Source organism: Rattus rattus, chromosome 5 (genome assembly GCF_011064425.1).
Source record: "Rattus rattus isolate New Zealand chromosome 5, Rrattus_CSIRO_v1, whole genome shotgun sequence".
Lineage (NCBI taxonomy): Eukaryota > Metazoa > Chordata > Mammalia > Rodentia > Muridae > Rattus > Rattus rattus.
The window spans coordinates 110,628,906-110,641,840 of NC_046158.1; the positions used below are offsets into that span (position 1 = coordinate 110,628,906).

The 12,935-nt window shown below is 44.1% G+C and overlaps 1 protein-coding gene across 1 annotated transcript in view; it reads left to right on the top strand.

The window, feature by feature from the left end:
• The first annotated feature begins 5,609 nt into the window (after positions 1-5,609).
• Positions 5,610-12,935, top strand: part of Atrn (attractin) — a 124,781-nt gene continuing 117,455 nt past the window's right edge. Inside the window, exon 1 of the mRNA XM_032904225.1 lies at positions 5,610-6,028. Within this exon, the coding sequence (XP_032760116.1) occupies positions 5,610-6,028 (419 nt within the window). The remainder of the gene's footprint in view (positions 6,029-12,935) is intronic.

The following is a 12,935-nucleotide window of genomic DNA, read 5'->3' on the forward strand; positions in this document are numbered from 1 at the left end:
GCGCTTGCTAGGCAAGCGCTCTACCTCTGAGCTAAATTCCCAACCCCGAGCATACACTTCTTAATTTTAAGAAGAATCATGTTCTCTCTTTGGTTCTGAAGTCCCATTTTATAGCCAGCAAGGCTTCTGCGAGTGTTGGAGCACAGTACAAAGATCTCCAGAGAAACCAGAAATATTTTTTCCAATGGGAAAGATGTACAAAACCTGTCCTCCACCCAGAACGCTGAAAGTTGGAAGTAATTAACACAGCCTGATTTTTCTTCCTTCCTCTTTCACTGTCTTTCTTATGGATAAATTCTCTTAATAAACCGTTTCTTCAAATGGTGCTTCAGGCTCCGCTTTTAGAGAAATTGCCTTAGTCAATTCTGTTGCCAATAACATAATATCTGAACTTGGGAAATTATAAGGAAACGTTGATTGGGCATCGGAAGGTGGGCATCTGAGGATGCCCAGGACTATAATGTAGTGAGAAACTTGTGGTGCTTCAACCCACAATGCAAAGAAGCAGGCAAGTAAGTCTATTTGGAGAGAAGCAAGAGAAACCCAAGGAAGCTGAATTCACTGTATAACAACCTGTTCTCCTGGAAACTAACCCAGTGTCATGGGAGTAAGAACCGGGTGGCAGAGGCATTAATTAACTCATCTGTGTAAGCACTACTCACAGGTCTTGTGGTAGTTTGAATGAGAATGGCCCTGTCTTAGTTATTGTTCTATTGCTGTGAAGAAACATCATGACCAAAGCAACTTACAGAAGAAAGCATTTAATTGGGAGCTTAATTACAGTTTCAGAGGGCGAGCCTATTATCATCATGGCAGGACATGTGATGGCAGGCAGGCACAGCACTGGAGCAGTAGCTAAGAACTTACATGGGGATCTACGGGCCGAGGCAGAGAGAGCATGAGACTGGCATGACTTCTGGAACTTCAGAGCCCACTCCCAAGCAACACCCCTTCTCCAACAAGGCCATACCTCCTAACCCTTCCCAAACAGTTCCACCAACTACGGACCAAGTCTTCAAATATATGAGCCAATGGGGGCCATTCTCATTCAAACCATCACAGACCCCCCCCCCAATAGGCTCATAGGACCCAGGTTCAGTTCCTATGGCACCTGTGTGGTGGCTCATAACCAGGCAGTTCATAATGATTCTGTTATTTATGGTCTAGATTTAAAGCATTCCAGGTTAAAGGCTGGTTTTGTTTGTCATTAGCATGAACATTTCTGGCACCTGGAAATGGTTGCCTTAGGAAGGACCAGTGAAGAAAGGGTAGAGCATGAATGCTAGGCATAAAGGGTCATGGTGTGAAATGAGAAAACTCCCCCATAGGCTCAGGTATTTGAACACTTGGTCTCCAGTTGATGACACTGTTTGAGAAGATTATGGAGCCTTTAGGAAGTGAGGGCTTGCTGTCCTTAGGACAGACTTTGATGTTGTATAGCCTGGTATCTCTTCCTGTTATTTCCCTCTGCTACCTGTGTATGGATAAAGTGTGATCTTCCTGCTTCCTGTGTGCCAGGCCACCTTCATATTCCTGCCATGCCTTGTCCACTGTGATGGACTGTAACCCTTCTGGAACTATAAGCCAAAGTAAACATTTATTCCCTAAGTTGCTCCCCGCTTGCCCCATTAAGGTGTATTTTATTTTATGTGTATAAGTGTTTTCCCTGAATGTATGTATGTGTACTATGTGCATTCTTGATATGCAAAGAGAAGGCATTTTAATCATAATTAGTCCACGGGGTTCAAAAGACATACTTCAAGGAGTGACCAGATATGACACATAGCTCACTACCTGTGTATATTTGATTTTATGATCATATTGGGTTTGTTTTGTTTTTGAGACAGGATCTCTTACATAGCTCTGACTAGCCAGGAACTCACTTTGTATGCCTGGGTAACTTTGAACTCAGAGATCCACCTACCCTTGCCTCCCAAGTACTGGGATTAAAAGAGCATGTGCTATTACACCTGGATGATTTTTTTTAAATTTGTTATTGTGTGTGTGTGCTTATGCTATGGAATGAGTGTGGAGATCTGAAGACAATGTTGTGGGGTCAGTTCTCTCCTTCTACGGGTTTCTGGGGTTGAATTTAAGTTGTCAGATTTACACAGCAAGTATCTTTACCCACTGAGCTATCTCACCAACTCTATTGTTTTGTTTTTCTTTAATTAAAAAAATCTTTTTAATAGGGTCTCTCTATTATGCATCTCTGATTTGTCCTGGAACTCACTATGTAGACCAGGCTGGCCTCACAAAGATCCATCTGCCTCTGCCCTCCAGTGCTGGTACTGAAGTCAGGTACTACCACACCTAGTCTCACCAGCCCTTCCTTGATGAATTCTTTTTTTTTTTAATATTTTATTTATTTATTATATATGAGTACACTGTAGCTGTCTTTAGACACACCAGAAGAGGGCATCAGATCTCATTTCAGATGGTTGTGAGCCACCATGTGGTTGCTGGGATTTGAACTCAGGACCTCAGGAAGAGCAGTTGGTGCTCTTAACCACTGAGCCATCTCTCCAGTCCCCCTTGATGAATTCTTAATTGGGTCTACATCACTAGACTTCTTGTCCTTGTCGAGAGTGAGTTACAGGATATGTTACAGTTTTCTATTGTGTAATCAGCCATTCCCCAACTTTCTGGCTTAAACTAGTACTCCTACTTATTATGCTCATAAACTAGTAGCTTGTGTATCACAAGGACTCCTTCTCTTGGCTTCTTATCTGGTATCCAAGTGAGAAGACTTGAATGGCTGTGGACTAGAAAGGTTGGAGCCCAGCTACCTTCCAGCATGGCAACTTCAGAGACGTGGAATTCTCTGATGGCACCTGGCTTTCCCCAGAGCAAGTGCTCTGAGACAGTTGTAAAGAAACGTCACGGCTTCTCGTGACACAGGAACCCCAGACTGTGACATCCTTTATAATCTGCTGACCAGGCAAATCATAAAGGCCAATCTAGATTTGAGGGAGCCAGAAAGGTTGGAGCTCCTCTCATGGCAGAAGTGTTGAAGACCACACTAGCTTCTTTTGTGCTGCTGTGAGCAAAATGCCCCAACAGAAGCAGCTTAAGGGAAGAAATATCTATTTTGGCTCTTGTTTCAGTCTCTCACAGGGAAGGCATGGCAGAATTCACGGCGGCTGTCTGTGGCAGGGAGAAGCATGGAGTGGAGGATGGCTTACACGGTAGCAATACAGAATTAGAGAAAGCAAGGAGAACCAGAGGCAGGAGTAAACTTTAAGGCAGCTCAGCCCAAGCCTTCAAAACAGTGCCAGAAGCAGGGAGCCAAGGTTAAAACAGGAGCCTGAGGGGATAGGTCAGATTCAATAGCGAGACTTTTAACCGTGTGTCTACCACATGACCCATGGTAGGTCCGTGCCTTGACTTTCCTTCTTTCACCATACCCAGCGGTATGTAGAACCCTGAAGAGGGAAAAGAGAAAAGATAAAGAAGTGAATAAACGTGAAAACTGGAATCTGGTTTTGGAGTTCTGGGATAGTTGGGGAGAGGCTGCTGTGTATGTAGCTTAGCTCTACCAGGCCTTCAGGGGGTGCAGAGAGAGGAAGGGCAGGGTCTGCTCTTGACACTGTTGTCTGAGTATGGGCACATTCGAGTTCTGAACTCCCAGGTTACTCAGAGAGGTTCTACAGGCATATATGAGGTTTTGTTTCCTAGGACCAGGTGCCCAAACTTTCAAATATCTGCATAAGTATACTGCATAGCCCAAGTTACGAGGGGAAGTTAACGTCTCTAAAGCAGGCTTGAAACAGCAATGAGTTTCTCTCTGGATGGGGCATAGTAGGAAAGATTTGTCCCTATTTTAGGTAACGCAGACATGACACGAGGAGAGATCTTGATTGTTAACTTGGCTGTATCTGGGATCAACAGCTCAAATACAAGCACATAGGCATTCTTGTGAAGAACTGATTTTTCTGTCTAAGACTAGGATTCTCTATGTAGCCCTGGCTGTTCTGGAATTCACTCTGTAGACCAGGCTGGCCTCAAACTCACAAAGATCCACCTGCCTTGCCTCTCGAGTGCTGGAATTAAGGTGTGGGCCGCCATTGCCTGGGTATGAAGAATTGTCTTAATCAGAGTATCTGAAGCAGGAAGACTCACTCTAAATCTAGATGGCACTTGCTCATGGCAGGACACAGGACACAGAAGAAGGAACTTTGCTTTTTGTCTGCTTGACCTTATTCTTGGAGGTGAGTTCATCTTTCGTGTTTCTGCTGCATTACCTCACTAATGTTAGAACTGACTTCTTTGGATCAGCAGTGAGTTCTCCAGGAGTCTTTTAGGACCCCAGCACCAAAATGGGACTGCTGAGTCCAGTCTTGTAGATCAAGCAACTACCAGACCTCTCATCTTTTCTAGTGTGAGACAGCCATTGTCAGACTTCTTGGATTCAATCCTGTAAGCCAACTTAATAACTCTCTTATCTATCTATCTATCTATCTATCTATCTATCTATCTATCTATCCATCCATCCTCCTTTAGTGGAACAATTCAGATGGCTAAAACAACCCAGATGGCTTCTTCACTCAGTGACTGACCTTCCAGCTATGATAAACTTACCAGGTTCATGTGCCTGGGGCCTTTTCTCTCCATATAACTTCTGTATGAATCTTTCCAAGGTGGAAGAGCAGGAGCACCCCAGAACAACAAACACCCCAAAAATCAGACCAAGCAAAAAGAAAAAAGAAAAGAAAAAGAAACAAAAAATTAAGATCATTATCTCATTACCACATTCTTCTATTGGTTTAGTGGAGTCAAAGTCCAGCCCAATACAAGGTTATGCTATTGGGAAGCATGCATCGTTGGGAGTAGAAGAAGTAACTGGTGTTAGCAAGAAGGGTGTGCAAGTGTAAGGCTGAGAGTGCTCCACGTAGTTCTGGGCTGTTCTTTCTTCAGAGAATATGGAAAGGTCGTAGGGTACAAGATAATGTCAAACTTCTCCTGCAGAATTTAAGTTACACATAGACCTGGCCTGCTACTGGTTCAATCTGCTATCAAGGAAAGCCTGGCTGTGTGTGCATTCAGTCTGCTACACATTTATTCAAAAACCAGGAGCTTAACACACGTGCCATTTTGTTATCCCTATTTTAGAAACTCGAATGCAGTTAAGTACTACTTCTTCAGGTCTCAGCTAGCACCACACCACACCATTAGGCAGCTTTTTGGACCCGGTTTCCCACCAAAAAGGAGTTGGGATTACGAGCTGATGGGCAGGAGGAGTCCAAAGAGTAATATTTACCACAGTCAGCTTGTCTAACAGAGCCAGGCAGCCACTGTAGGAAGGTACTGGCTACCTCGCTGTGGCGCGGTGCGGAGAGCAAATTGCTTCTGTAGACTAGGCGAGGCTCATCCGCGCTAAGACCCTGGCATTGAGCGGGCTTACCCGCTGGGTACGCCGGAAAATCACGGCCCTGGCCACGCCCCCGCGCATGCCAGCCCCGCCCCGGCCGCCGCACAGCCTCAGCTCCGCCTTGGATATGGACCCGTCGGGCCACCGTCTCCCGGCCCCGCCTAGCACGGCCAGGCGAAGGGTAGCCGGCGTGCGGGGTGTGTATGTGTTCGCTGGGCGCCGGCTCAGCCCCAGGAAGATGGTGGCGGCGGCGGCGGCGGCGGAGGCGACTGAGGCGCGGTTGAGGGGGTACACGACGGCGACAGCAGCGCCCGCGGGCTGGAAGGAGAGGCAGCACCGACCCTGCGCCGCGACAGGGGCCTGGAGGCCGTGGCCGCGCGCCGGGCTGTGTCTCCCGCGGGTACTGTCGCGGGCGCTAACCCCGCCGCCGCTGCTGCCGCTGCTGCCGCTGCTCTTTTCGCTATTGCTGCTGCCACTGCCCCGGGAGGCCGAGGCCGCTGCGGTGGCGGCGGCTGTGTCAGGCTCGGCCGCAGCTGAGGCCAAGGAATGTGACCGGCCGTGTGTCAACGGCGGCCGCTGCAACCCTGGCACCGGCCAGTGCGTCTGCCCCACGGGCTGGGTGGGCGAGCAATGCCAGCACTGCGGGGGCCGCTTCAGGTGAGTGCGGGTGGGGAGTGTAGGCCCAGCCCGATGTTCCAGGCCCAAGGAAGATGCCGGGCATGAAATCGCGAGGATAGGGCTTGCCCCACTGTGTTTGATGGTCGCTTGCCTCCTGGGAGGGATGTTCATTTGGTGGACTTGGGGTCTACCAGTGGTGGAAGGTTGAGAAGGAACGGCAACACTCGGGAGGCATTTGTTGCTGTGGGTTAGATTTGGGTCTTGAAGAGTATAAAAGCCGACCTCGAAAACCGGCTTATTAAGGATAAACGAAGTATTAAGGAAAAGGTGAGTGAGCCAGTTCTTCAGCACTACCTTTGATCAGCCCAAGAGATTTGGAGATATGATTGCCTGGAAGAAGCGCTGCTTGAGGAAGTGACATGTTGGGTGAAAATAGAAGGCAGGGTTTGTAAGATTTCAGGGATAAGAGTACCATTGATTGTTGTTCCAAGGAAGTGAGGAAACTAGTTTTTGGATCTACAATGTTGGTGGCATATTGGAACAGGGCCGTCTAGGGAGGAGATTCCTCTTAGCCCTGGATTCTCTACAACATGAATTGGCCTGTTTGGGGCAGAACCTTTTGGAGAGATCACTTATTAGCATTTATCTATTATTTGCTTCTGTTGTGGGAGAATTTTTGGATAATACACACAAGTAGATCGATCAGCCAGAGTTTGGTGTGGTCCACAAGAAGTTAGGAAAACAGCAAGGGGAAGTTTATGTACACAGAACTACAGAGTCATCCATATCTTGGGCAGATATTCGTTGATTGTGTTCCCCATTTGACGTGGAAAAGTGAGGAAATGTGACCATGGCATAAGATTCTTGCTCCAATGGATCTTAGGTTGTAGTGAGGGATGACGGGCAGTCAACAAAACAACAAGCAAATGGAATGAGCAGGATAATTTCAGATAGTAGTAAATGCTATCAACAAAATACAAACAGGTGGTCTTACAGGATTCTGGCAAGCTGGTGACATAGCACTCATTTGAGTGTCATTTGATCTGAGACCTGAACCTGGCATAGGAGAACCTGTGGAAATGAAGAGGCAGAGAGTGTGTGACTGGAGTAAGCAGAGAAGACTTAGAGGGGTCGGTGACATTGAATTTGAGCGTGTGAGGTTAAGTCGGATTTGCAAGTGTGAAGTTGGGGAAAAGAATTCCAGATGGGAAAAAAGATGCAGATGCAGTGATGGAGTCCAGAAGATGGAGTTTTGCTGGTGTCCCTGTAGAATAGAGTTGTGAGGGAGAAGTTTGGAATGTTGAAGTAATAGATCTCTGTCAGGTCTTCTAGGGGACTCAGAGATCAGTGACAAGATGAGCTCCTAAGTTTTACAGTGGAGAAACTAAGTAACCTCAGTATTTTGTGGGTTGGTTTTATAGTTTAGGATGTTGTGATTTTAGGCTTCCAGATACAGTGATAAACAAGTCGTATATAATTTTGATCTTGGAGAACTTATCTCTTTGTTTGGGAGTAAAAAAAAATACTATACTGAAGCTGGAGAGATGGCTCAGTGGTTAGGAGCACTTGTTGCTCTTACAGAGGACTCGGGTTAGGTTCCCAGCACCCATGTGGTGGCTCAGGTCGCATATAACTCTAGTTCCAGGGGATCACATGTCTTTTTCTGACTTCAGGTGCCAGGCACACAGGCAAAGCACTTGTACATGAAATAAAAATAAATATTTTTAATTTTTTGAGACAGGATTTCTCTGTGTAGTCTTGGCTGCTCTGGAACTTACTCTGTAGACCAAACTGGCCTCAGCCTGCCTCTACCTCTTGACCACTGGGATTAAAGACATGTGCCACCCCCTCTGGCTCCCCAAATAAATAATTCTTAAAAGTCCTTTAATTTTACATCCAGTCATCAATACATTGTAATTTTGCATGACTGTTGAGGTGAAGAGCAGCAGAGCCAGCTCCTTTCAGAGCGAGACTAAGATTCATCTTCTGTTGCGATATTCCCGAGGGTGGGTGTTGAAGGGCCAGGTGACACCAAGACAGGTTAGAGAGGAGATGCAGAGACCATAGCAGAGAGACCAAAAGGGCTTCAGCGAGAGGCTGGTGTGGTGCTATGCCAGCTAGAGGTAGGAAGTCGATTCAGAAGAGCAATAGGATGCAACAGGTCACTCCAGAAAGAGAATAGCCTTAAAGGTCAGTTGACTTTAGATGCTTCCAAGGTCAAGGGGATTGATGGCGGGACCTTCAAGTTCTGGAAAACTATGGGCATGAGAAGTTAGGGGTAGTTGCTAGAGACCGCTGGTGTAGGTCACAGCCAGACAACACTGCTGCTGGTGAAGACAAGGTAGATACTGTGTGGTAGTGTAGAGATAAAATGGTTAGGTCTGCCTTTTAGACTGGTTTGTTCTTGGAGGAGAGAGCACGATAGTGAGGGGAAAAGCTAGCTTTTACTTTGGATGATTGAGAGACATTATTTATAAGACACAGGGACATAGGAAGGACTAGGCTGAGATAAGCTTAGATTTATACACAGAGTTTGGGGTGTTTTTAAGGAATGTACCTGGCACAAACAAGTTGTTGTGTGGGGTTGTGTACCTGTAAGAGGGCTTGCTAGGGAGAGAAAGAGATCTGAGTGTCTGCATGAATAGTTCAGAGAAGGGCCTTTTTAAACAGGACAGGCAGTCTTAATAGTGCCTCAGCTACTCTCATATGTAAGTGACTGTCACAGGCATTCCCTTTGAGCTTGTGCTCAATTAAGACTCAATTAAGACTGCCTCTGAAAATACCATTATAGTAAGTGGCTTCTAGAATTGTTAAAATAATAAAAGGCCAGGAGTTGTAGCACATACCTGTAATCTCAGCACTTTGGAGGTCAGGAATTCAAAGTCAACCTTGAGCAACATAGCAAATTTGTGGCCATTCTGATCTTTATGAATCTATCTCAAAAAAAAAAAAAAAAAAAAAAAAAGAAAAGAAAAGAAAGAAGGAAAGAAAAAAAGAAAGGAAGAAAAGCATTCGCTCAGTGGTTAAGAATGCTGGTTGGTGACCTCTTCTACCCCGTGGGTGCTATGCAATGTGTAGTGCACAGTACACATAAAATAAATCCAAAAATCTTAAAAACTACATGTTCTGACAGGACATCTGTCTCCGGTCTATGATCACAGCTGTTGGGAAGCTGAGGCTGGAGGAACAGTTCAAGGCAAGGTTCAGCCACCTATTAAGTTGAAGAGTAGCCTGGGGCTACTTGAGCTTGTCTCCAAAACTAAAGATAAAGGAAAAGGAACAAGTTAGAGTCTTGTGAAAACTTTTAGTGGGATGATTTTTCATTGAGAGTGAGTAAAGAGTTAAATGTTGCTTTTGATAACAGGGGTTGATGTGTATCCTGGTTTAACCTTCCTCATTATGTCCTCCTCCTGTTCCTCCTCTTCTTCAAGTTAAACTAAGAGGCATTGAAAGAATACATATTTTTGGCTTAATTCTGATTTTCAATGATGTGCTGAATCTTGGATTGAGAGCCTCATGCCTGCTAGGTGAATACTTTACCAGTGAGCTGTGTTCCCAATCCTACCATTTTGGTTTAGATGACATCTAGTCAGGGTGTCTGTTTTTGTGCACGAGTGTGCATGCATACAGAGGTCAGAGGATAACTTGGCTCTGGAGCTTGGTCTCAAGTTGTCAGGCTTGTGTGTCAAGTGCTTTTATCCACTAAACTATCTGCTGGCCCAGGTTTTAAGGCTTATTTATTATGTAAATCCTGTGTTAGAAGACTGTAGGCCTTTTTTTGTTACTTGAAAAGAATGTAGGATAATGAAGCTTTAGATTTCACTAACCCTATTACTGGGTTCATATTGTTATTTTGTCTCCCCTCCACCCCCCATTGGAGGACCGAACCCAGGGCCTTGCTTGCTAGGCAAGCGCTCTACCACTGAGTTAAATCCCCAACCCACTGGGTTCATATTGTATGCCTAATTTAGGCAGGGGTATAGCACTTTATCCTCAGGAAACTCAGGATGTGATATAAAATTTGAATTATTTTATGTGTATAGTAAATCACTTTTTTTCCTAAACAAAAGAAGATGATTGATTATAGAGAATAAGTTAATAGTATCAATTCAATAGAAATAACTATAGCTGAATGGTTACTAAAGTAATATACTTTAACTTTTATGTGAATCTTCACTATTCAGTGATTAATTTTTTATTTGTGATATTATTGTTGAAAATTTTTTAGGTGAATAAATATGCATCTAGTAATTTAAAGGTTAAACAATATATTAACTATGTTTGTGAAATAAACATAATTTAATTCTTTAAATTTCTTCAGTACAAAACTTGGCAGATGAAAGGGAGTAACATAGATTGGGTCTGTATACTTGCCTGCATTGTTAAGACAAACTTTCTGGAGAAGAAGCAGTTTGGCATTTGTTTTGTGACAGTGTATACTTGAACAGTAGTTATGGTCACAGCTGCATCTCCCTCCATTTCAAGTATTTTCCCACTTTTTTTTCAGGTATTGTGCCAAATACTTTTTAGAAATTACCCCTTAATTCTTAGTGTTCCCATTTCATAGGTAGGTAAACTGAGTTGAAAGTGGAGGGGGGGGGTGTTAAAAGTTGCTGCTTCTGTATGAATGCAGACATGCCTGTGTATAGGTCAGAAGACGATTTATGGAGTTGGTTCTTTTCTCCAGGTGGGATCTGAAAGTGAAATTCAAGTTGCCAGGCTAAGTGGCAAGCTCCGTCACCTACCTTGAAGTATTCTTGTTTTGTTTTGTGTTTTCCTATCTCCATGCTGGGGATGGGACTCAGGGCTTTTTATATGGTAGGTGTGCATTTCCACAGAGTGAAACCTAAGTACAGAGCTTGCAGATTTATTGACTAACTTGCCCACAGAACTTGGGTGAAATTGGAATTTGAACTTAGGCCTTATGTGATTCTGAAATCCTTCTGTCTGTGATACTGTATGGCCTTTCATTTTTGTCTGAGTCCAGTTACCTTTGCAAACATTCTATTGGAAGGACTGTCTTGGTTCCAGCAAATGCCTTGAAAAACAAAGGAAGAAAATAGATTTTTATAATGGAAAAGGTAGCATGAAAACATCTTAGCTGCTTGAATCATTGACTGCTGGTTTAAGGACACAAATGCCCTTCCAACAGAGAGGGAATTCTGGAAATTAAAATTGAAGAAAATGGCACATTAGGTTTCTTTGTAGAACTTGCTAGGTAATTCTTGGTATTACCCTGAAGCCCTAAATTTATGTTCACAAGTCCAACTTGTTTTCTTATCTTTTGTGTGTGTGTGCTATTTCAGAGTTTGGAAGAGAGCTTAGGTCATAGTCCACAGTGACTGGTACTGAGTCTCCTGTATGTACTCTGTGGGATTGGTCTGATACAGCTTGATATGGAGACTAGGCCGCACTCACACTTACAGCAATATCTCAGCTCAGCCTCTCAGGTGCTGAGATTGCAGGTGTGAGCTACCAAGCTTTGCCTCTTTATGATAGGATTCTTGGGATTCTGACGAAGGTCACCTTTACCCATGTGACTGGTGTATATAGCTTTTGTCTTCTGTTTCTCCGGCACCTCTCTGTTATCTTCTGTCATTTCCTGGCATCTTTATTGGGATGCTTTGCCGTCAGCTCCTACTGAGCTGAGCCCAACACCAAACAGACTTCATATCCTCATTGAAAAGAAAATAGTCCTTTCTCACTTCTCTAAGTTGCAGGTTCTAGTTTAGCTAAGGAAAGGACCAAACTTAGGAGGCTTGCTGCTCTTTGTATCTGTCTAAAGTTTTATTAGTCTCTTCCTCTCTGTCTTACCTGCACCTGCACCTTAACCTTAATGCCAGCCTGTCTATGATGCAACTTACATAACATTACAGGTCTCTCAGACCTGTAATGGTCTCCCCCACCCCCCGCCCATGTGTCTTATAATCTCTTAAAAATGTGCCATTTTATACTCAAAAGTTTTTTCTTTTTGCGGGGTCTCACTCTGAAGTCCAGGATAGTCCTGAATTCATTGTGATCCTCCTTCCTCAGCTTCTCAACTATTAGGATTCATTCTAGCCAGAGCCACTGTGGCTGGCAGAAAAATTCTTTTACAGCCCTTCTTTTGGAAGTAAAGTCACTTGTAGCCTGGCAATCTGAGTTTTATCCATAAGACCCATACAGTGGAAGGAGAAAATACATGCTGGAAGGTTTTCCTCTGACCTCTACATATAGGCAATGTGGCACACATGTGTGCCTCTCTCCCCAATAAATGAGTAAAAACTCATAAAAAGAAACAAGCAAGACTTATCTACAGAATGGCCTTGAACAGTAGGCTCGAATCTCTTTATGCATATCTTTTTCTACTTGGTAGGTTTTTTGTTTTAGGTTTTTTGTTTGTTTAGTTTTTGGTCTCTGCTGAATTCCATGTTTACTCCCTCTCTTTATATCCCCCTCCCCCAAAAAAAGCCGGGGCCTTGTCCTTCCTAGGCAAGCTTTTTACCACTGAGTTAAACCTCTAGTCCATTTTTAATGACCTTTCCAGGCTGTTCTTAAACTTCCCATGTAGCCTAGGATAGCCTTAAACTGCTGGTCCTCCTGCCTGCTCCTCCCACGTACTGAGCTTGTAGGAGGATGCCAGATCATATTTTCAGTTACTTCAAAAAAAATTTTTTTTGAAACAGGGTACCACCCTATACCCCTAGCTGGTCTGGAACTCTGTATATTTTTTTTTTTTTTTTTTTAAATTGAAGCATCAACCCGTTCAATTCTTAGATTATCTTATGAATGATTACTATGCAGGCAGTATATGATGCTGGACTAGTGTGTGTTAGAAAGATTCAGTCTTCTGAGGGCTCGAATAGACAGCATCACAGAGGAAAGGACTTTGAGCAAATCTGTAAGTTTGAGTGTGATTAGGCTCTCTGAGGAAGACAGATATTGCAGGAAGGATCAAGAGTTTTTG